The following is a 23,143-nucleotide window of genomic DNA, read 5'->3' on the forward strand; positions in this document are numbered from 1 at the left end:
AAGGAAATATTAATGGACTTCCCATGTTCCCTGCCTCGGTCCTTGAGACCGTGTATGTGCTCTCTGTCTCGTGTGTCTACAGTTCCCTCTGCTCTTCCGTGGTGGTCTACTGCTCCGCCCTGGTGGGCTCCTGTCCCGTCTGCTCTTCCGTGGTGGTTATCTGCTCCGCCCTGGTGAGCTCCAGTCTCGTCTACTCCGCCCTAGTGGGCTCCAGTCCCGTCTGCTCCGCCCTGGCGGGCTCCAGTTCCATCCGCTCCGCCCTGGTGGGCTCTAGTCCCATCTGCTCTGCCTTTGGTTCCGTCACGAATCCGGTTCGTGGTCTTTTGTCTGACTGCCACAAGAGGTCGCCTCCATCATATTGACTCGCAAACCTCACATTACACTGGACTGCATTTCCCATCATCCATTGCACTGATTGCACATACACATTTATTTTGTTTATAGCCTTGTTTCCTGATTCCTGCCTGGGTATCTTGGATTAACCCTTATCTCGGCGTTCAGACTCTGCTCATACCTTGTTTGGATTATTGCTGAGGTTATCGGACTACCCCTCTTCTCAAACCCTCTGGATATCGTTCGCCGATCATAGACCCACGCTTGCCCTAGGATTATTCTGTGTCTTGCCTATGCCATACTTGTTTGATGTTGTTCGACCCTGCCTGCATCTCTAAATAAAAGCCTTGCAAATGGATCCGCACGTCTCACGTCTCGTCTGCTCCGTAACATGTACACAGTAAGTACTCTTTTGTGACACAAGTACAAGGTAGTTAAGGCACCTAATATAAAGTTTGACCAAGAGTTTTCTCTCCGGCTTCTGGCTGTCATGTCATAGTCTACTCTGCCTATTGTACTGCTGTGGAGGGCTGTACTGAAAGAGTCATTGTTGTGATCAGAACAATTGATGGTGAAGTCACTGCTGGTTTGGCATTGGCAGGAATAACATTTCTCCATGTATGACTATGCCACATCATATGCTAAATGAAATTTATATTTCGTGAAGTTGTGTGGACACTGTAAATTATACAGTATATCTTCTTTCTAAAATGATGGCAACAGAATACAAGAAATTTTATTAATTAAATATGATTATGTTTGAAAGTCACCTTTCCAGTGTATTTCTGTGCCTGCGGCCCCAGACACTGGATTATGTTCCAGCATTCCCATAACCATAAGCAGAAGATGAACTGAGTATTTAAAGAAAGAATTAAAAAATATAAGCTTTGTAAACCATGGAGATAATTGGAAATAAAGGGGTCATGAAGTGAGAAACCAAAAGTCCCTTGATCTTTTGACATATCATTGTATAACAGGTCATTGTATAAAAAGCATCCTGTAAGTTTCAGAACTCAAAACTTTCTTGTTAGTCTAAAAACAGCTTATTTTGAAGCCAGTCTGACATAAAGCTTGTGGAATGTACAACTCTATGAGGTAATAGTGTGGCTAAAAAGAAGATCAATGCCTGCTTCTACAGCGCTACCTATTTAATCCCGCCCACCGATTCACACACGTAGGTCTACGGAGAAACCAAACGATAAAGATGGGTCTGAAGACAACAAGATGCTGTGCAGTGCCAAGCTGTGGAATAACAGTCTTTGCATTGCCTTCCTTCTGATCCAATGTTAGGAAAGAGTGATTGAGCTTTGAAGATCCAGACTTTGAATCATTAAGAACTCAGTCCTTTGTTTGCTTAATTTCACAGTGGATTCATTTACAAACAAGGAACAATTCGGCGTGGGATTTTCAGAAAGATTGAAACTAAAAGATGATGCTGTGCTGACTATATTGGGTCCGACAGTAATGTCGCCAGAACACACAAGATCGAGTATTTATGTGTTTTAACCTAAATCACATCAGCGTCCATCTGTGAAGGACGTAGGCTGTCAAACATACAATCCGCCATGCCTATTCAAACAGAGTGCTCTGATGAGGGGGGTTAAACAGGACAGAATATAGCCTCTTACTTCTAAATTATGATGTTTTTTGATGTAAAAATCTTGATAACATAAGTGGACCTCAGAGAACAGTACAAAATAAAAAACAGAGGCAGTTCATGACCCCTTTAAAAGAACCATCATGCTTATAAAGAAGTAGTAACTAATTTTTGTAATTGTAGATTAAATAATTAGGTTAAGCAGCTCTTATGAAATTTATGTCTATGAAATTTGTTCACTCCATTTAATTTTTTCCAATATTAGGTGCTTCAAAACCCAGGGTTAATGCAGGTGGAACTACCTTTAAAAAATGGGATACATTTACTCAGATTTCATTCTAAAAAGCCCCATTTGATATAATTATAGCAAGAAAGCAGGTGACATTCGGTCCTACAAAGCATTATAAAGATAAATATTATGTTAACAACATGACAAAATAACATCATGTGTAATACAGTAATACAGTAAAACTCATACATAATACATAATGTACTTTAATGTATGTCACTCAGTTGGAAGCAGTTATATTCATGACCTTTCTACGGATTAAGTATAATAAGTAGTTAAGTAGAAATTGGTTTAGTCATTTCTCAGAAAGATTCAGTTATTGCATTGATCCACACAGTTCAACGGAACACACTCATCATATCATCATTGGTTATTCCCTCACCAGTGCTTCTAGCAACAGCTTTTAATGAGTAGACTTGGTGTATTTAATATTTCAAATTTTCAAAGATTTTATATCTTATCTTTGTATCTGAAATTGTTTTTGTTAAATATACAATGTATTATAGCATGGACAAATGTAAATAAATTCTCTTTGATGTTGATTGGGGTAATGCTTTTCCTGTAGATTACCTTGTGAAACCAATCTTTTTTTTTATTACTATCCCTAATTATCCCATTTTAAATTGTTTTAATAATCTTTGTTAAGACATTTATTTTGATGTGTTGACTAACATACTAAAGCACATGTTATTATACAGTGCCCTCCACTAATATTGGCACCTTTGGTAAATAGGAGCATAGGCAGCTGTGAAAATAAATCTGCATTGTTTATCCTTTTTATCTTTCATTCAAAAAAATCACAAAATTCCAACCTATCATTGAAGTAAAACAATTGAAAGTGGGGGGGAAATCTCATTGTGAAATAAATGCTTTCTCTAGTTCATGTTGGCCACAATTATTGGCACACGGTTATTGCAAACGTCCTTTTCCCAGGGTAACAGCGCTGAGTTTTCTCCTATAATGCCTGAAGAGTTTGGAAAACGCCTGATAAGAGATCAGAGACTATTTTATTCATACAGAATCTCTCCAAATCCTTCAGATTCACAGCTCCATTTTTACTACTTCTCTTCAGTTCACCCCACTCATTTTCTTTAGGGTTCAGGGCGGAGGACAGGGACAGGTCAAAGATTCATTTTTGCATTTATTTTGATGTTTGTTTTGGATTGTTGTCCTGGTGGAAGATCCAAACACGACTGTCGTAATGTGTCCCGTGTTGGTCGAAGGGAGGTGGTAGATAGGCTCAGGACTCGGATATCATCCAAAGAGGACTTTTATTAAATGCCAGTGGAGAAGTAGGGGTATACACATTCACAGTAAGTGAGGGAAAAGAATATAATCAGAATTAGGAACTAATCAAACAAAAAAAATGCATTTACAAAAATATATAGGAACTTAACTCAGTGTCCCCTTTGCCATTAAACGACCAAAGAAAACTAATTGCTACAGGCAGCAAACTCTACATTGGACACTTTAAGCAGTATGCCCCCACCTTGTCCTCCTAAACTTCAGTTTAGACTGGCTTATATAGCCTAAGACAGACTCATTACACATAAGACCAAATCAACTACGGGGGCACCAATATCAGAAAACTGGGAAGCACAAATACAAGCTCTTTTAACCATTTAAATCATTAAACTTAAAAAATACATGAAATAAAAACATAAATTCAACTCTTTAATATAAACAAAATGTAAGCAACATTATATGACATCTTTTCATGTCTGCATCACCAAGGGTTAAGCCCCCTCCTTAATAGTAGAAATGGTTTAACCCAACTCAAGAAAAAGGGACACTGTAGTCCCGCCTCTTCCTTTGAGGAGTCACGAAACCAGGATATGGTGAGTACACAGCATGCAAGGTAGCCATTTGCAAATGTAAAAATAAACAGAAACTTGAAATAATAAATAACACAACTACAACTTGTCTCTGTGTGGTTAATGAAAAAATATATCATAAGGGAACAGTAGTAGACATGACACGTTGCGAGAACCACTGATATGTGCACCTATCTGCAGTCAACACAAACCGCATGATCTTAAACTGTATTAAACCTTACCATTAAAGAATAATAAACCTAATAAACTACAACCTAGTCAACAGGAATGCAAAAACATTAATACCAAATGCAAAGAGACATAAAACAGTTAATTGTACAGATTTCACATGCTTCCTCCGCCGTGGTGGTGATGACGTCACCCCAGCACCCGTCATCACACACCCCACCCCTTAAGCCAGTCACTCATCACAGTGACGGGACAAAAAGTCCGCTACAACATTCTGAGCTCCAGCCCTATATTTGACTTGAAATTTAAAAGGTTGCAATGAAAGGAACCAACGGGTAATGCGGGCATTGCTGTCTTTCATCCTGTGGAGCCATTGTAAGGCCCGATGATCAGTCTCTAAGGTAAAGTCTTTACCAATGAGGTAATACTTCAAAGTATCTAATGCCCACTTGATAGCCAGTGCCTCTTTCTCCACAGTAGAATACCTAACTTCACGGGGAAACAATTTCCGACTAATATACTGCACTGGCCTTCGATTTTCATTGTCACCTTGCAACAGGACGGCTCCTAGGCCTACTCCTGATGCATCAGTTTGCACTGTGAAAGAAAGGTCAAAATTGGGGCTTTGCAACACCGGCCCCTGACACAAACAATCCTTGAGATCTTGAAAGGCTGCCTCACACTCAGGTGACCACACAACCTTTTGGGGGCTGTCCTTCTGAGTGAGGTCAGTGAGTACTGCAGCTCGGGTGGAAAAATTGGAAATAAAACGTCTGTACCAGCCTACCAGACCCAAAAAGGACCTCACACGCTTTTTGGTTGTTGGAGGCGGGCAAGAATGCACAGCTTCCACTTTGTCCACTTGAGGTTTAATTACCCCACCCCCCAGCACATACCCCAAATAAGACACCTCAGGCTTTGCTAAATGACATTTAGTGGCATTAACCACAAGCCCAGCACCATGAATTCTCATGAATACAGCCGACAGGTGCTCCAGGTGGTCTTCCCATGATGAGCTGTAAACAACCACATCATCAATGTAGGCTGCTGCAAAGTCTTCAGTACCTCTCAATACACAGTCCATAGTTCTCTGAAACGTGGCTGCAGCCCCATGAAGGCCGAACGGCATGACCGTAAACTGATAGAGCCCACTTGGGACCCTAAAAGCAGTCAGCTTCTTGGAAGTGTCAGTCAAAGGAATCTGCCAATACCCCTTACATAAGTCCAGGGTGCTCAGATATTTGGCTTTTCCCAAACGCTCTATGAGCTCGTCAACCCTTGGCATGGGGTAAGGGTCAAAGGCAGAAATAGCGTTCAGCTTGGAGAAATCTACACAAAATCTTAATGTGCCATCCTTTTTCGGCACTAAGACGACTGGACTACACCACTCGCTCCTCGATGGCTCGATCACCCCCATTTCCAGCATTACCTTTACTTCATTCTTCAACCCTGGTATGAGCCTTGCAGGAACCCTGCAACAAGTCTGTCGAACTGGACCAGGTGATAGAAGGCGGATGTCATGCTGCATTACCTCTGTTCTACCCGGTCTGTCGCTGAAAAGGCCCTCTGGAACCCTTAATTGAAGATTTTCATGCTGCTCTGATGTCAGATGACTCAACTCTGGAAAGACAGGAGAACACATAACTGTCGGGAAATATTGCTCGTTGGATTCTTCCTCCTCATCGATTTTCCGTGCAAACAGCTGGTCTGACAGTGGCCCTGATCTATCCTGCCAGGGTTTCAGCAAGTTGATGTGAAAGACTTGAGTCTTCTTCCGACGGTCAGGCAGATATAATTCATAATTGACAGGACCCACCTTCCTCAGAATCTCATAAGGGCCCTGCCACTTGGCGAGCAGTCCACTGTCTGACGTTGGAAGTAGAAGTAACACTTTTTGGCCAGGGGTCAAAGTTCTATGCCTAGATGACTGATCATACCACGACTTCTGTTGTTGCTGGGACTTGGCCATAGTGATGTGGACCCGTTCCGCCATAGAGTCCATTTTTTCTCTCATTCTCAAGACATATGAAACAACATTCACCTGTTCTCTTGGTTTGTCTCCCTCCCACGCCTCTTTCAGAATGTCCAGTGGTCCACGTACCTGGCGACCATAGAGCAATTCAAATGGAGAATACCCTGTTGAGGCTTGAGGAACCTCTCGATAGGCAAAGAGAAGGTAAGGCAGCCACTGATCCCAGTCTGAGCCCGTTTCAGACACGAACTTACGGAGCATTGCCTTTAAAGTTTGATTGAACCGTTCAACCATGCCATCAGTCTGAGGGTGGTACGGAGTGGTCTTAATGGCTCGTATGCCTAACAGGGAATAAACTTCTTTCATCTGTCTCGAAGTGAAATTTGTGCCTTGATCTGTAAGGATTTCTGTAGGTATCCCTACCCGTGAAAACAACTGCACCAACACATTCACAATTTGCCTGGTCTTAATCTTTTTAAGAGGAAAGGCTTCAGGGTATCTTGTAGCATAATCGCACACAACCAAAATGTAACGGTTCCCTGACCTACTTCTCTCTAAAGGACCTACTATGTCCATAGCTACTCTTGTGAAAGGTACATCGATTATAGGTAGACTGACCAAGGGTGCTCTGTCACCCTTCTTAACAGGGGCTGTTAACTGGCACTCTGGACATGACTTACAATAGTCAATCACGTCCATGTATAATCGGGGCCAGTAAAATCGACTTGAAATTCTTGCCAGCGTTTTCTGTTGCCCTAAGTGCCCTGACCAAGGAATGGAATGGCCCAAATGCAACACTTTAGCCCTGACTGACTGTGGGACAACTAGCTGATCACCACTATCTGTTTGTCGGTACAACATGTTATCCTTCACCACAAATCGTTCTTTGTCTTTAAGTCTATTTCCCGGATGTAAATTACCAACTTTCTGAAATAGAACTTCAAGTGTAACATCCTGCTTCTGCAAATCAGCCATATTATGAGGTATGTCATACAAGTCGTTCTTATCTGGTTCAGGGAGTTGCTCAGCAATAACTGTTCCTCTGACTTTTTCTTTTCTTTTCTCTCTTCTGGACCTTTTACCTTTAGGCTCCTTCGCAAAAGGTAACAAGTTAAGAGTCTGTTTACGCTCCTCTACTTGTCTTGCCTTTGCTCTTGTAACTACTCTGACATTAGCTTCGCCAGTCTGTCTTTGCAATAAGTCTACCAGTACAGGCACATCCCTACCCAAAATAACTGCATAAGGGGCTTTGTCCACAATGCCTACTGTCAACAGATAGGGCTGTCCCTCAACCTCCATCTTTAAATCAACAGTAGCATACTCTCTTTCGTCTCCATGGACACAGCATACCCTTAATTTGCCTTGACTGGACACATGTAGATCTTTAATACACTCCTGTCTCACCAGCGTCTGACTAGACCCTGTATCCACCAAAGCCATGAACTGCCTACCTCCTATCTTCACCGGGACCACTGTGTCTATATTCTGACCTGCCTCCCCTAGCATTTGCGATGGTCTAGGGACATAACAAAGACGAGCATTACTGACTCTTTGTAATGTACATTCTACCTTCTTATGCCCTGCTTGGCCGCATCCATGACAGATAATCACTGGCTTCTCTTTGTGTTGACGTTCTGACTGTTGATAACTTTTAGGGTAAGATTTGGATTGGGGAGTCTGTGAACTATAGCCTTTAGTACTGCTAAAAAGTTGACCACTACCGAACCCCCTGCCAGACTTACCAGTTGCACTGTAGGTGCCACCTTGGCTGTAACCTAGTTGGTAAATTGAACCTCTAGCAGCGATGAATGTCTCAGCCAACTCAGCTGCTTGTCTCGAAGAGGTGGGGTTGTGCTCACAAATCCAAGTTCTGATTTCAGGGTTGATCACAGCCAGAAACTGTTCTAAAACAATCGTTTCTCCTATTTCCTCCTTAGTCCGATGCCTGGGAGTTATCCATTTGTCATAAAGATCTTTCAATCTTGCCTGCAACTCTTTGGGAGTCTCTCCTTGCTGTAGGGCCTTTGCCCTAAAGCGCCGCCTGTAGGTCTCTGCATTAATCTCAAACTTGACCAATATTGCGTCCTTCACTCTAGTATACACCAAAGTGTCATCAAGTTCCATGGCAACATAAGCCGCCCTTGCCTTGCCTGTGAGCAGTGGCACTAGATGCAACACCCAGTCCTCTGTTGGCCACCTACAAGCTTGAGCAATCCGCTCAAATGTTGTCAAATAATGCTCGATGTCATCATCCTCTTGCAGAGGTAACATCTTTGGGCCTTGCCAACCCATCCATTGCGGTGGAGCTACTCCTTGCCTGGTCACCGGTGATGTTATCTCTTCATCTCCCTCTTCGCTACTCTGCCTTCTATGGAGAATACGTGTGGGAAAGGTTGCATTATATACGGAAGTCGAAGAGGGAAAAGCTTGCGCTGCCACACCTCCCAATGTTTGCCGCTCTTGCCGCTCTCTCTGCACCTCCGTCTGTAACTGCCCGAACTGATGTTGAAGAGTACGCCACCTGTGTTCTTGACGCTGCGCTTCCTTTTCTAGATAAGACTCTCTGCTATGCTGTGACTGCATGAAGCTCTCCAACGTCTTCCTAAGCTGTTCCATTTTCTCCCCCATCGGGTCTGCCATCTTTGAAGTGGTTTCTACCGGCCCTGTATCTTCTTGGTCAGCCCTTGACTCACCACCATCTTCATCTTCCTCCACTGTTCTCTGAATAGTCTGCCTCTTGGGTGGCATTTTGACGTTTTCCTGAAGCCGTCTACTGCACTGGATCCCACCGCTGCCACCATTTGTCGTAATGTGTCCCGTGTTGGTCGAAGGGAGGTGGTAGATAGGCTCAGGACTCGGATATCATCCAAAGAGGACTTTTATTAAATGCCAGTGGAGAAGTAGGGGTATACACATTCACAGTAAGTGAGGGAAAAGAATATAATCAGAATTAGGAACTAATCAAACAAAAAAAATGCATTTACAAAAATATATAGGAACTTAACTCAGTGTCCCCTTTGCCATTAAACGACCAAAGAAAACTAATTGCTACAGGCAGCAAACTCTACATTGGACACTTTAAGCAGTATGCCCCCACCTTGTCCTCCTAAACTTCAGTTTAGACTGGCTTATATAGCCTAAGACAGACTCATTACACATAAGACCAAATCAACTACGGGGGCACCAATATCAGAAAACTGGGAAGCACAAATACAAGCTCTTTTAACCATTTAAATCATTAAACTTCAAAAATACATGAAATAAAAACATAAATTCAACTCTTTAATATAAACAAAATGTAAGCAACATTATATGACATATTTTCATGTCTGCATCACCAAGGGTTAAGCCCCCTCCTTAATAGTAGAAATGGTTTAACCCAACTCAAGAAAAAGGGACACTGTAGTCCCGCCTCTTCCTTTGAGGAGTCACAAAACCAGGATATGGTGAGTACACAGCATGCAAGGTAGCCATTTGCAAATGTAAAAATAAACAGAAACTTGAAATAATAAATAACACAACTACAACTTGTCTCTGTGTGGTTAATGAAAAAATATATCATAAGGGAACAGTAGTAGACATGACACGTTGCGAGAACCACTGATATGTGCACCTATCTGCAGTCAACACAAACCGCATGATCTTAAACTGTATTAAACCTTACCATTAAAGAATAATAAACCTAATAAACTACAACCTAGTCAACAGGAATGCAAAAACATTAATACCAAATGCAAAGAGACATAAAACAGTTAATTGTACAGATTTCACATGCTTCCTCCGCCGTGGTGGTGATGACGTCACCCCAGCACCCGTCATCACAACGACCCAATATAAGATTTCTAATAGAGGCAGTCTGGTTTTGATTTTTTAATCTGTTGGTATTTGATAGAATCCATGATGCCATGCATCTGAACAAGATGTTAGGACTTCTGGCAGAAAAACAGAAAGATCCAGCAGTATATTTATCCGTGGACATGGGGTACTTGTTTATTCCTGTTTGTACTAAACTCATCTGGTTGGTTTCCTGCCAAAAAGCTCTTTTTTCAGTTTCATATGACCATAGAAGCCAGTGCCATTTGAAGTTCCAGTCGTGTCTGACAACTGAATTTGCTGGAGATTGTTTTTCGATGAGTGAGGAGAATTTTCCTTGAAACCCGCCCGAACAACATGTGGTGATGTAGAGGATGTTTGATATACACTCACCTAAAGGATTATTAGGAACACCATACTAATACTGTGTTTGACCCCCTTTCGCCTTCAGAACTGCCTTAATTCTACGTGGCATTGATTCAACAAGGTGCTGAAAGCATTCTTTAGAAATGTTGGCCCATATTGATAGGATAGCATCTTGCAGTTGATGGAGATTTGTGGGATGCACATCCAGGGCACGAAGCTCCCGTTCCACCACATCCCAAAGATGCTCTATTGGGTTGAGATCTGGTGACTGTGGGGGCCATTTTAGTACAGTGAACTCATTGTCATGTTCAAGAAACCAATTTGAAATGATTCGAGCTTTGTGACATTGTGCATTATCCTGCTGGAAGTAGCACTAAGGGGCCTAAAGTGTGCCAAGAAAACATCCCCCACCCCATTACACCACCACCACCAGCCTGCACAGTGGTAACAAGGCATGATGGATCCATGTTCTCATTCTGTTTACGCCAAATTCTGACTCTACCATCTGAATGTCTCAACAGAAATCGAGACTCATCAGACCAGGCAACATTTTTCCAGTCTTCAACCGTCCAATTTTGGTGAGCTCGTGCAAATTGGAGCCTCTTTTTCCTATTTGTAGTGGAGATGAGTGGTACCCGGTGGGGTCTTCTGCTGTTGTAGCCCATCCGCCTCAAGGTTGTGCGTGTTGTGGCTTCACAAATGCTTTGCTGCATACCTCGGTTGTAACGAGTGGTTATTTCAGTCAAAGTTGCTCTTCTATCAGCTTGAATCAGTCGGCCCATTCTCCTCTGACCTCTAGCATTAACAAGGCATTTTCGCCCACAGGACTGCCGCATACTGGATGTTTTTCCCTTTTCACACCATTCTTTGTAAACCCTAGAAATGGTTGTGCGTGAAAATCCCAGTAACTGAGCAGATTGTGAAATACTCAGAGCGGCCCGTCTGGCACCAACAACCATGCCACGCTCAAAAATGCTTAAATCACCTTTCTTTCCCATTCTGACATTCAGTTTGCAGTTCAGGAGATTGTCTTGACCAGGACCACACCCCTAAATGCATTGAAGCAACTGTCATGTGATTGGTTGATTAGATAATTGCATTAATGAGAAATTGAACAGGTGTTCCTAATAATCCTTTAGGTGAGTGTGTATATATATATATATATATATATATATATATATATATATATATATATATATATATATATATATATATATATATTAGGTTTCTGACCCCAAGACTCAACTACTCGCTACAATTTTCCAGCTGTGATCCTTGGAGAGTCTTTGGCCACTCAAACTCTCCTCCTCACCGTGCATTAGGACGATATAGAAACATCCTCTTCCAGGCAGATTTTTAACATCTTTAGTTGATTTTCAATGCTTTAACTCTTTTCTTACAGCCACTTTCTATTTTGTGAAGCTCAACAATCTTGTTCTGCACATTAGAACTATATTCTTAGGTTTTACTCCTTGTGATGGATTGTTAAGGGAATGTGGCCTTTGTGTTCTTCATATTTATAATCCTGTGAAACAGGAAGTCATGGCTGGACAATTTCATGCTCCTAGTCACCCTGGTGTGCTAAAAAAATGTAAATATGAATGGGAATATACTTCAGAGATATTTTACTCATAAAATCTTCTAGGGGTGCCAATAATTGTGGCCAACATTGGAGAAAAACATTTATTTCATCATGAGATTTTTTCCCCACTTTCAATTGTTTTACTTCAACGATAGGTTAGAATTTTGTTAATTTTTTGAGTGAAAGATCAAAAGGATAAACATTGCAGATTTATTTTATATGCTCATGTTTATCAACGGTGCCAATATTAGTGGAGGGCACTGTATGTTATGTTATTTGATTTAAAGTTTATAAGTTTAAATGTACTAAATTGCAACTTCATCATACAAATATGTAATTACAAATATATTGAAGCACATGACAGTTAAATATCAATAGATATGACATTAAACACAACAGTACTATATTTCAAAGACAATAGAGACAATAAAAATATAAGTCCTACTTAATTGGGTCAAAAAACACATAAGTTCAACTATTATGATTTAATAAAAATGTACAATAAAATATTTTTACTCAATTGTAAATAACATGCAGTTAAGTGTCTGAAAATATTACAATCTGTTTGCATTTTTTAGTAGTATGCTAAAGTGTACTTCTTTTTCATTTGAGATTTCAATTATGGTCCACAATATGTACAGTACACAGTTGAAATTAATGAAATAAGACACTTTCTTGATGAAATCAACTGGAAAAACAAGTAGAGAAAGCCCCCATATGGAATCAGTGGTGTTCTCTAGGTACTGAAGCAAAATGGAAACCAGGTAATTTTTTCCATGTTGAAGTACATTGTATTGCTCGTGTATGCATGGCAGGTTTTCAGTGAAGACACTGCTAGAGAAGTACACAGCAGAGCCCATCGATGACTCGTCTGAGGAGTTCATTAACTTTGCTGCTATTCTAGAACACATCCTCAGCCACCGCTTTAAAGGTAAGAAAGCATTGCATTTTAACTTTATAAGAACATTAGGGACATATTTAAGCCAGTGATGTAAATGAAACTGATCTCCCACATCACGTCTTTTGCAGGCTCCGGTAGCTGGTTTGATGGTCAGCGCAGTTTTTGGGACTTCATCCGTCTGGCCTGCAGTAAAGTGCCCAATAACTGCATAAGCAGCATTGAGAACATGGAGAACATCAACTCCTCACGAGCAAAGGTGGGGACACAAAGATCTAAAAATATCTTAAATAATAGCATCATAAATAAATTAGAATGGGTAAATAATTACATAATCACGAATGCTTCAATTTAATACACAAACCAAAAATCCATGGTACATTTTGTAAGATAGAAGTACATTGGAGTACATTAAGTAAGGTTCGTTCTCAAAGGGATAGTTCACTCAAAAATGAAAAATCTGTCTTCATTTACATGTTTTTCCAAATATGTATGACTTACTTTTTTTTTGCTGTGGAACATGAAAGTAGATATATTGAGAAATGTCTCAAAATGGATCTTTTTTTTTTGCCAACATATCCTTTTTTATAAATATCTTTAATATCTTTTTTGTTTTACAAAAGAAGAAAGTCAAACAGGTTTAGAAATGAAGGTGAATAAAATATGATAGAATAAAGTATTTTTGGATAATGTGTTTTGAGATAAAAGAGCCTGATGTACATACAAAAACATAATGTAACATGCAGAACTCAAACTAATCTCTTATTTATTGAATTAAAGCTAAAATAAATTGTTATGAGCAATTATGAACTTACAATTGAGAGAAAAAGAGATTCCCATGAAATACTAAAATATGATTGTTTTTGGAACCACCATTATAAATTAATTAAATACCATGACAAAGTGCTGTATTTAATTTTAATGTATAAATAATGTATTTTTTTTACAAAACAAGAATACTCTTAGTACAGGGGAAAATTTCATTTTGGTGAATTTTAAAATTGTAGGGTTTTCTTCAAAAAATATGATTTTGGTATGTTTTATTCTCATTTACAATTAATCGACTCAGCTCTTTTTCAAATTATTCATTAATGTTTCTGCAGTGTATGCATATTGATGTTTGTATGATGAAGCTTGCCTTGATTTGTGATTTTTCTGCGTCTCTAGGGCAGAGCATGGCTACGGGTTGCACTGATGGAGAAACGGCTGTCTGAATACATCGCCACAGCTTTGCGAGATAGCCGCACCACCAGGTCAGACTGAAAGAGAAAAACTCAATATTAATCAAACTACCAATATGATCCTTTTATGCAGTCATACCCAGTCATCAATATCCAGTGTAAGCATAAAAATTGAGACAGCCATTACACTATTGCACTATCGAATACATAAAATGCTGCGTCTATAATGTAAATATTTTTGTATTGCATGTGTGTGTTTGTCTACAGGAGGTTCTACGATGAAGGTGCCATAATGTTGCGAGAGGAAGCAACTGTTTTGACCGGAATGCTCATCGGACTTGGAGCGATTGACTTCAGGTAAGAGGATGGGTAATGGAAGGGGTAATAAACTGAAGGGGTAATAAAACTACATAGCACACAATCTATGTTTCAAAACCAACTGAAATGGAACCTCATAAGGGATTGATTTTGAATGTTTTACATCAGCAGAAACTATGCACACCACACTCATTTAATGCATATGATACTTTAATGCAAATTTTGGAACTGAGCTATAATGTATAATGTAATCAATGTTGCGTAATCCTTGCTGTTCTGTGTTTGTTGTCAGTTTCTGTTTGAAAGGGGAGGCTCTGGATGGGAAGTCTGAGGCTGTTATTGACTACACTCCATATCTGAAATTCACTCAAAGGTGAGGAACATTTATTTCCTACAGTATGACACAGGGGATCTTGCAGGTAATGGTGTGGGCTTTGATGTTTAGATTTTATTTATATCTCTTTATTCAAAGGTGCATGATCAATCAAATTTTAATCATATGTGACCCTGGACCACAAAACCAGTCATAAGTGCCAATTTTTCAAAACTGAAATTTCTACGTCGTCTGAAAGCTGAATAAATAAGCTTTCCATTGATGTATGATTTGTTAGGACAATAGGACAATATTTGTTCGAGATACAACTATTTGAAAATCTGGAATCTGAGAAAAATCTAAATACTGAGAAAATCACCTTTAAAGTTGTCCAAATGAAGTTCTTAGCTATGCATATTACTGATCAAAAATTAAGTTTTGATATATTTATGGTAGAAAATTCATGGAACATGATCTTTACTTAATATCCTAATGATTTTTGGCATAAAAGAAAAATAGATAATTTTGACCCATACAATGTATTTTTGGCTATTGCTAAAAATATACCCCGGCGACTTAAGACTGGTTTTGTGGTCCAGGGTCACATATTGTTATTGTTCTCTCAATTAATAAGCAAAATCATTGGAAATATTGTCCCACTGGTTATTTATTCTTACAACGTTGTTTTCATTTGGCATTTCCATTAACTTGTGCTCTTAGCATGCTTCCGCATGATTGGGGTTGCCAGATATTTTGAGTTTAAATCCCCTAATTTCTCTTCTCAATCTTCCCATTGATTTTTGAGAGAAGCCTCTTACAGTTTTACCATTTTTTATAATGTAGAGAATGTTCAGAGTCAGTTATAACCATTATTGTATGCTAATGGAATGCTTGATATTTATATGGTTTCCTGAAAGAAATAAAAATTTTCTGTTGGTGCTGATTCTGTATTATAGTTAGTGGTCAACTGATATCACATCTGATCACATTGGAATATTAATAATATGTTATTACATAAGCAATACACAAAAATTGTTGAAATGTAGTAAATACAATGTTCACTCAATATTCAGAAAAAAATGAGTTCAGTTAGATTTTGATTTAGTAACTGTTCAGGGCTGCTTTTCCCAAAAGCATTGTAAGCTTAAGTACATAGTAGACCCATTAAAACCAATGGAGCTATGATCAACTTAGACTTAGGATGCTTTTGGGAAACGCAGCCCAGACAGATTCAGCAAGTTTTTTGTTAAACTAATTCAAACTGATGACTCATAAGTAATTTTGACCTGGTCAGTGCTGGTCAAATTGACCAAAATCAAGTATCCCACTGAGTGCTGCTGTTCTGTTGCCAGAGCAATGAGATGTTGTGTTGTGTTGTGTTGTGTGTGGTTCAGTTATGATTATCTTAGTGACGATGAGGATGGTCAGAGTGTGGACAGCAGTAACAGTGATGACAGTGTTGAGCATCCGTACATCCCTCTGGTCACTGATGAGGAGAGCTGGAGGAACAAGTGCCGCAAGATGGAGCAGAGGTTCAAGATCGTCAATGCTCAAAAGGTTAAACACACACACGCGCACACACAGAACAATACAAGATTTACTTCAGTGGGTACGTAACGTAATGAATTGTAATGAATACGTCATGTGCTAAAGAGTGTGCATTTGTATTATTTGTGCTCAGGGGTACCTTGAGGAGCTGGTAAGGCTGCGGGAATCTCAGCTAAAGAATGTGGAGATGGAGAATAAGAAACTAACAGCTGGACTAGAAGAACTGCAGCTGCAGAGCCAAAAAGAAAAGAGAGAACTGGAGAACATCATACTGGAGCTGCAGGAACAACAGTGAGAGAAACATACCCACACACCACTGATTCTTAAGATATGGGAAGTTTATGGAATTATTTTAGATTAATTTGTTCAGACATAGACTTTTGGTAAAACATTCTGCTTCCATTATTCCTATGAATAATTCAATAACAAACTGTCAGATTCAAAAACTTACCTTCATATTAATGAATGAAAGAATAGATATTTTCATAGAGAATAGAGATTTCATATTCACTTATGCCAAGTTCACACTGCATGATTTTGGCCCCGATTTTCACCCGCCAACAGGTTTTGCGAAATCGCCGACAAATGCCTGAAATCAGAGGCAAATCGGTGCTCGTTCACGCGAGTGACAGTCACGCAGTGTGAATTATCAAAGATACGATCTGAGAGAATGGCTGATGCCTGTGAAATATTTGGCATGCTAAATATCTGGACCTGTCAGTGATTTAAAATCCTGCTGTGTGAAATGAGTTCTGACTGAAAAATGCGATGCGATGACCTACAGCCAATGAGAGAGCAAGATGCAGTGCAGCAGTAAGTTTGGGAAAAAAAAATTTTTGTGTGTTTTTTTTTAATTATTATTATTATCATTATTAAGCAATTAGCCATGTAAAAACAACGTGGAAATATCGGTACATTTTTGCCGCTCAAAAGTTTTTTATGTTTTTTTAAAAAGTTTCTTCTGCTCATCAAGGCTGTATCTGTTTGATCAAAAATACAGGAAAAAACTGTTATTTTGTGAAATATTATTGCAATTTAAAAGAACATTTTTCTATTTTAATATACTTTTATATTTTTTTATATATATTTACTTTTTTATTTCTGTGATCAAAGCTGAATTTTCAGCATCATTACTCCAGTCTTCAGTGTCAAGATCCTTCAGAAATCATTCTAATATCCTGATTTATAATCAATATAATCATATAATCAATGTTGGAAACCGTTGGGCTTCCTTTTTTTTTTTTTTTTTTTAGGATTCTCTGATTAATAAAAGGTTAAAAAGAATAGCATTTATTTTTAAAAAAATGTATTACAATATACAATGCTATTCAAAAGTTTGGGGTTGTCACGGTCCTGCTGGTATGCCCTGGTTGGCCACCAGATGTCACTGTGTGTTTGTTTGAGCACATGGCTTGTTGTTTGTGGTTTGTGCCATGTGCTCTCCTGTCTATTGTCTGACCCCGCCCTCCTTGTTATCTCGTTATTGTTTCAGTGACTTCACCTGTGTCCTCCTCGTTTGTCTCCCTATTTATTCTTCTGTGGTTTGCAGTCCTGTGCTATTTCATGCTTAATGTGAGATGTCTGACGTTGTGTGTGTGTGTGTGTGTGTGTGTGTGTGTGCGTGTGTGTGTGCGTGCGTGCGTGCGTGCGTGCGTGCGTGCGTGCGTGCGTGCGTGCGTGCGTGCGTGCGTGCGTGCGTGCGTGCGCAGTCTCGGCCTGCCTGCCTGTTTTTCTCGGGGTGGTTTTTCTTCAGTTTTTGTTTAGTTTTATTATTAAAGGACACACCATTCTCCTGCACTTGAGTCCTCGCCTCATCTCTCTTCCGGAGCCATGACAGAACGAACCAGCCAAATGAGGACTCAGCGGAGAAGGGGCTCACACCATCCACCAGCCTCTAATGTCAGCAGCCCCCTCTACCAACGCATCCTCCAATATCAGGCCCTGAGCTCTCTCCGTCAGCAGGGCACTGACGTGAGGAAGTTTGCCCTGAGGTTCGGTGGTGCAGTAGAGGATTTGGGGTACAATGAGGCAGCCCTCAAGGACCTCTTCAATAGTGCCCTTGAGGAGCCCCTCAACAGGTGGAGGATGAGGGGGCTGGACCACCTGACTTTTGGTGAATTTGTGGAGCTCCTGGCACGTTCCCCAGCTAGGGTGGCTGGTGTGCCACACAAGGCTTCCGAGGCGGCGGTGCTTCCGAGGCGGCGATGCCCGCTCACAAGGCTTCCAAAGCGGCGGTACACGCTCACGATCCTCCCGAGGCGGCGGTGCACACTCACAAGGCTTCCGAATCGGCGGTACACGCTCATGATCCTCCCGAGGAGGCGGTGCACACTCACAAGGCTTCCGAATCGGCGGTGCCCGCTCATGATCCTCCCGAGGCGGCGGTGCCCGCTCACAAGGCTTCCGAACCGGCGGTACACGCTCACGATCCTCCCGAGGCGGCGGTGCCCGCTCACAAGGCTTCCGAGGCGGCGGTGCCCGCTCACAAGGCTTCCGAGGCGGCGGTGCCCACTCACAAGGCACTTTTACTTTTACTTGAGTACATTTTAAGTGATGTATCGGTACTTTTACTCCTCTATTTTCCTTCCTTTGTGGTCGTTACATGCTTATTTTAATTTTATTTTTATCCATTAATGTGATTGGACAGAGAGCTAGTAATCGGTCTTGTGACTTTCGTCAAATCAAATTGTGTATAGAAAACTTTAACCGCCAACTGCTGTCTATCATGGCTGCTGGAAGTGCATTCTTCAAGCATCAATTCAGTCACATTTTCCTCTAATATGTTAAGGTAAATTTCGGATTTCTGCTTACTAAATGATTTGTATATATGCTTGCCTATCTACACAACCTGAATTTTGGTGTGGGGTTTCGGATATCGCGTGCAAGTGCCACGTTTGGTAAATTCCCACTCACTGCGCTGCTTCGTCTCTCTCGCGTGCGTTCTGCTGCAGTCACTTGGATAAGTCGTTGTTGCTTGTTGAACTTGTTGACTTTTGATGAGTTTGAGTGCGTGATGCGCGCTGTGAAAAGGTGTGTTGGAAACACTGTAAAACGATTTGAAATAATGTACTCAAATTGAGGACCAATCTGCACCTTATTGATGACCCGTGGCGTTAATACACTGCATCTGTGTCAGCCCGTGATGTAATAAAACTGCAGCTTATTAATACACCTTTTTATTATTATTATTATTATTATTATTTTTAATCTATTTTTATACAATCCGCCTCCGTTTAGCAAGTGCACTCGCGCATAAACCATTTTCAAATTCAACACTTTTTGTTGCATTCAGTTGTGGATGCTGCTGATTCACCGAGACCGCCGCGGCTCAGCAGAGAGACGTGAGTTTGTGTTTTCTTTTGAAAAAGTTTCCCCAGAAATACTTTATTTAATGCATTTTTCCTTACAAATAGTTTTTTCAACATAACAATTCGAGTAAATGTGTAAAAGGTATGGCATGATGCCATCCTTCTAGAACAATGTGCATTTGTTAAAATTGTAACATAAATTGTCAAGTTTAGTTATTCTTATTTCTTTATTGCAAAACGCTAAAACTGGCTCCGTTTTGGAGAGAAATGGGCTCTCATTTTAACCCATATCATGGTGTGTGATGCTGAGCTATGAGTTTCTAATGGTGTTTGCATTTGCACTGTTCTAAACATGAATATTTTATGTGCAACAACAGCATGCTCTCAGTGGCCTTACACATGATTTTAAATCTATTTTTCAAACTTTATGATTTAAATGGGGATAATTGTATTGAGAATAACTTTCGTCTTTTCTTCAACTGAATACTGTTTCTGTGCTGATTTGATGTGTTTTAAAGAGTTGGCAGTCAAAATTAAAACGGTTGGACGATAGATATTCTTCATTCTTTACGACAAACAAGATAATGTGAATTACAGAAGGTACTTTTTTCTTTTTTTTTTTTTTTTAACCTTCACCTCCATTTGTGGCCTCGCAGGTGAAAATAACCTACCTAAATTAAAATGGTAACAGTTTGTGACAAAGTGTGTTTACACAAACAAATTAGGTATCTTTGGAAAGAAGAGACTCTGGGCTTTACTATCTATCATCCAGAGTTGATAATGCTCAAAAAGATAAAAAGTTATAGGCACTGACGTGCCTTGAAAAATATTTTTCCACACTGAATGTTTTTTTATTTCATATACAAATACATGAAATAAGTCCTGGAGCAATCCAGAAAAGTAATGGATCGAAAGCCATGTGTCTCATAAGTTCATATTTCAAATTTGAAGAAGATACCATGAAAAATGAGATTCCTGCAATATTTTTTCTGAAACTATTTATAGTCCCCCCACCCCCCTGTTTGAGGAAAAATAACCACCAAATGGATTGCAGAATTATACAAGCTATTTTAGTCATTATACATGTTCCTGCATAGTTTTTCAATTATAAAATAATAGACAGATTTATTTGAGCACTAAAAAATACAAAAATAATTATTTGAGTAATAAAAAAGGAAAAAAAATAGAAAAAAAAATGCTTTGTATATAGTATGTATACTGAAGTATTCTTCGTTATTCGTTATTACAATGATAAATATCACTGCCAGACGTGAAGTGATATTGCCAGACATGGTCATAGAGTCAGTAAACACACGCTGATGTGCTTCCATTCAGATGATAATAAAACGGATGGGCCATATAATCAGTAATAGCTGATCAATGAATCACAATGATAGCCGTCATAGAGTCGCTAATAAACACGCTGATGTCCGTCCATACATATTATAATCATGCAGACACGGCCACATTCCCCACACAATACACACACACACATATAAAAAATGTAGAAGAAAAAAAAAACAGTTTTTTATGGATAAAGCAGATCGCTAAGTTACGCCCCGCTCAGATGACAGAAGCGTCATAGCCCGCGTCAGAGCTGGCAGGAGGGAGCGCCAAATTCAAATAATCTATATTCCGCTTTTCTGAGACTTTTTTTTCCGTAGACGGTCTCATTATTTTTGTAAAACCGTATGCTGCAACATCGTTTTGTTTTTTTACCACCAAGACGCTGTTTTTGAGCGTAATTTATTCCATAACGGACGCGAACAATAACTCTCTGAAGAAATGAAACGTAAACAAAGGGATATTCATCCTTATTACAACGTTATTGTTTCGCTGGACTAAAAGTGCTCGCTGGGATGTTGTTCTGTGGACCCTTACCTCTCTAACTAAACTGGGATTTCAGCAGTGGACGCGTTTGTGGCTCGTTATTACAATGATAAAGGTACGTACTGCTTTTTTATTCTGCGTGTTTGGATGTGTACTGCTTACACAAATGTAGCAAATTTGTGCCACTCATTCCTTATAAGCTTTCCATCGAAAAACAGCGATCTGTCGTCGATGCTTAAGGCTTAGACCCTCAGAATGATATATAGTTTGACAAGATTAACTTTGTCCCGTTTCATTTATTCTATTAGAAAACAATGACACATGCAAACAAAGAGCGTTCAGTGCGAGGTCGCTCTGGTGAACGTTAACAGGTTAAATGTGACCATGGACCACAAAACCAGTCATAGGTGTCAATTTTTCAAAATTGAGATCTATACATCATCTGAAAGCTGAGTAAATAAGCTTTCCATTGTTGTATGGTTTGTTAGGACAATATTACAACTATTTGAAAATCTGGAATCTGAGGGTGCAAAAAAATCTAAATATTGAGAAAATAGTCTTTAAATTTGTCCAAATTAAGTTCTTAGCAATCCATACTACTAATCAAAAATGAAGTTTTGATATATTTACGGTAGGAAATTTACAAAATATCTTCATGCAACATGATCTTTACTTAATGTCCTAATGATTTTTGGCATAAAAGAAAAATGGTTAATTTTGACCCATTAATTTTGGCTCACGATCCTCCCGAGGCGGCGGTGCCCGCTCACAAGGCTTCCGAAGCGGCAGTACACGCTCACGATCCTCCCGAGGCGGCGGTGCCCACTCACAAGGCTTCTGAAGCGACGGTGCCCGCTTACAAGGCTTCCGAAGCGGTGGTACACGCTCACGATCCTCCCGAGGCGGCGGTGCACGCTCACAAGGCTTCTGAAGCGGCGGTGCCCACTCACGATCCTCCCGAGGCAGCGGTGCACGCTCACAAGGCTTCCGAAGCGGCGGTGCCCGCTCACAAGGCTTCCGAAGCGGCGGTACACGCTCACGATCCTCCCGAGGCGGCGGTGCACGCTCACAAGGCTTCCGAAGCGGCGGTGCTCGCTCATGATCCTCCCGAGGTAGTTTACATCAGTCGCTAAGGCAGTCTCAGGTCGCACTCTCTCTACAGCCTACTTCTATGGGCACAGAAAGAATTTCCCCCCGATTGCCCTGATTCCTCAGCTCGTCAGGCATGTCGGGGGGACCAAGTGCTCACTCCTCTTAGTTATCATTTGCACTAATACTGTCAAAACACACAAGGTTTACATATATAAACCAACCACAGTTGGTTATGTCTAGAATGAAAGTAAACAGTTGAAAAAAACTAGGATTCTATGGAAGTCATTGGGAACTGTTTGGTTACCCGCATTCTTCAAAACAACATTTATGTTCAGCAGAAGAAAGAAACTCATTCAGCTTAAAAACAACTTTTGAGTGAGTAAAAGATGATATAAAAACAAAACAGTGACAGAATTGACAGACAGATGACAGAATTTTTATTTTTGGGTGAACTATGCCGTTATTATTAATAAAACTTCAAAACACAAACAGAAAAATCACTCACTACTCTTGACTGTAAAACTTTAATACAGTTGCTTTAAAATAGGAATCAAGCTATATAGTGTTATTTTTATGTTTGTTCATTCAATTTCTTTAATGCTCCTGCTAAATACACCTACTGTACCTGAAAATAAAGCATTGTTTGTTTTATTTGTATACTATGTGCATTTGTAATGTGTGACTTTGTTCTTATTTTTGA

The 23,143-nt window shown here is 40.0% G+C and overlaps 1 protein-coding gene across 1 annotated transcript in view; it reads left to right on the plus strand.

The window, feature by feature from the left end:
• LOC306852502 (RUN domain-containing protein 3A-like) overlaps positions 1 to 23,143 on the plus strand; it is a 76,424-nt gene that overhangs the window by 7,525 nt on the left and 45,756 nt on the right. Inside the window, exons 2-8 of the mRNA XM_079389397.1 lie at positions 12,771 to 12,886; positions 12,985 to 13,112; positions 14,021 to 14,106; positions 14,302 to 14,391; positions 14,645 to 14,725; positions 16,060 to 16,222; positions 16,347 to 16,504. Of these exons, the coding sequence (XP_079245523.1) occupies positions 12,771 to 12,886; positions 12,985 to 13,112; positions 14,021 to 14,106; positions 14,302 to 14,391; positions 14,645 to 14,725; positions 16,060 to 16,222; positions 16,347 to 16,504 (822 nt within the window). The remainder of the gene's footprint in view (positions 1 to 12,770; positions 12,887 to 12,984; positions 13,113 to 14,020; positions 14,107 to 14,301; positions 14,392 to 14,644; positions 14,726 to 16,059; positions 16,223 to 16,346; positions 16,505 to 23,143) is intronic.

The sequence above is a fragment of the Barbus barbus genome (assembly GCF_936440315.1).
Source record: "Barbus barbus genome assembly, chromosome: 32".
Classification (NCBI taxonomy): Eukaryota; Metazoa; Chordata; class Actinopteri; order Cypriniformes; family Cyprinidae; genus Barbus; species Barbus barbus.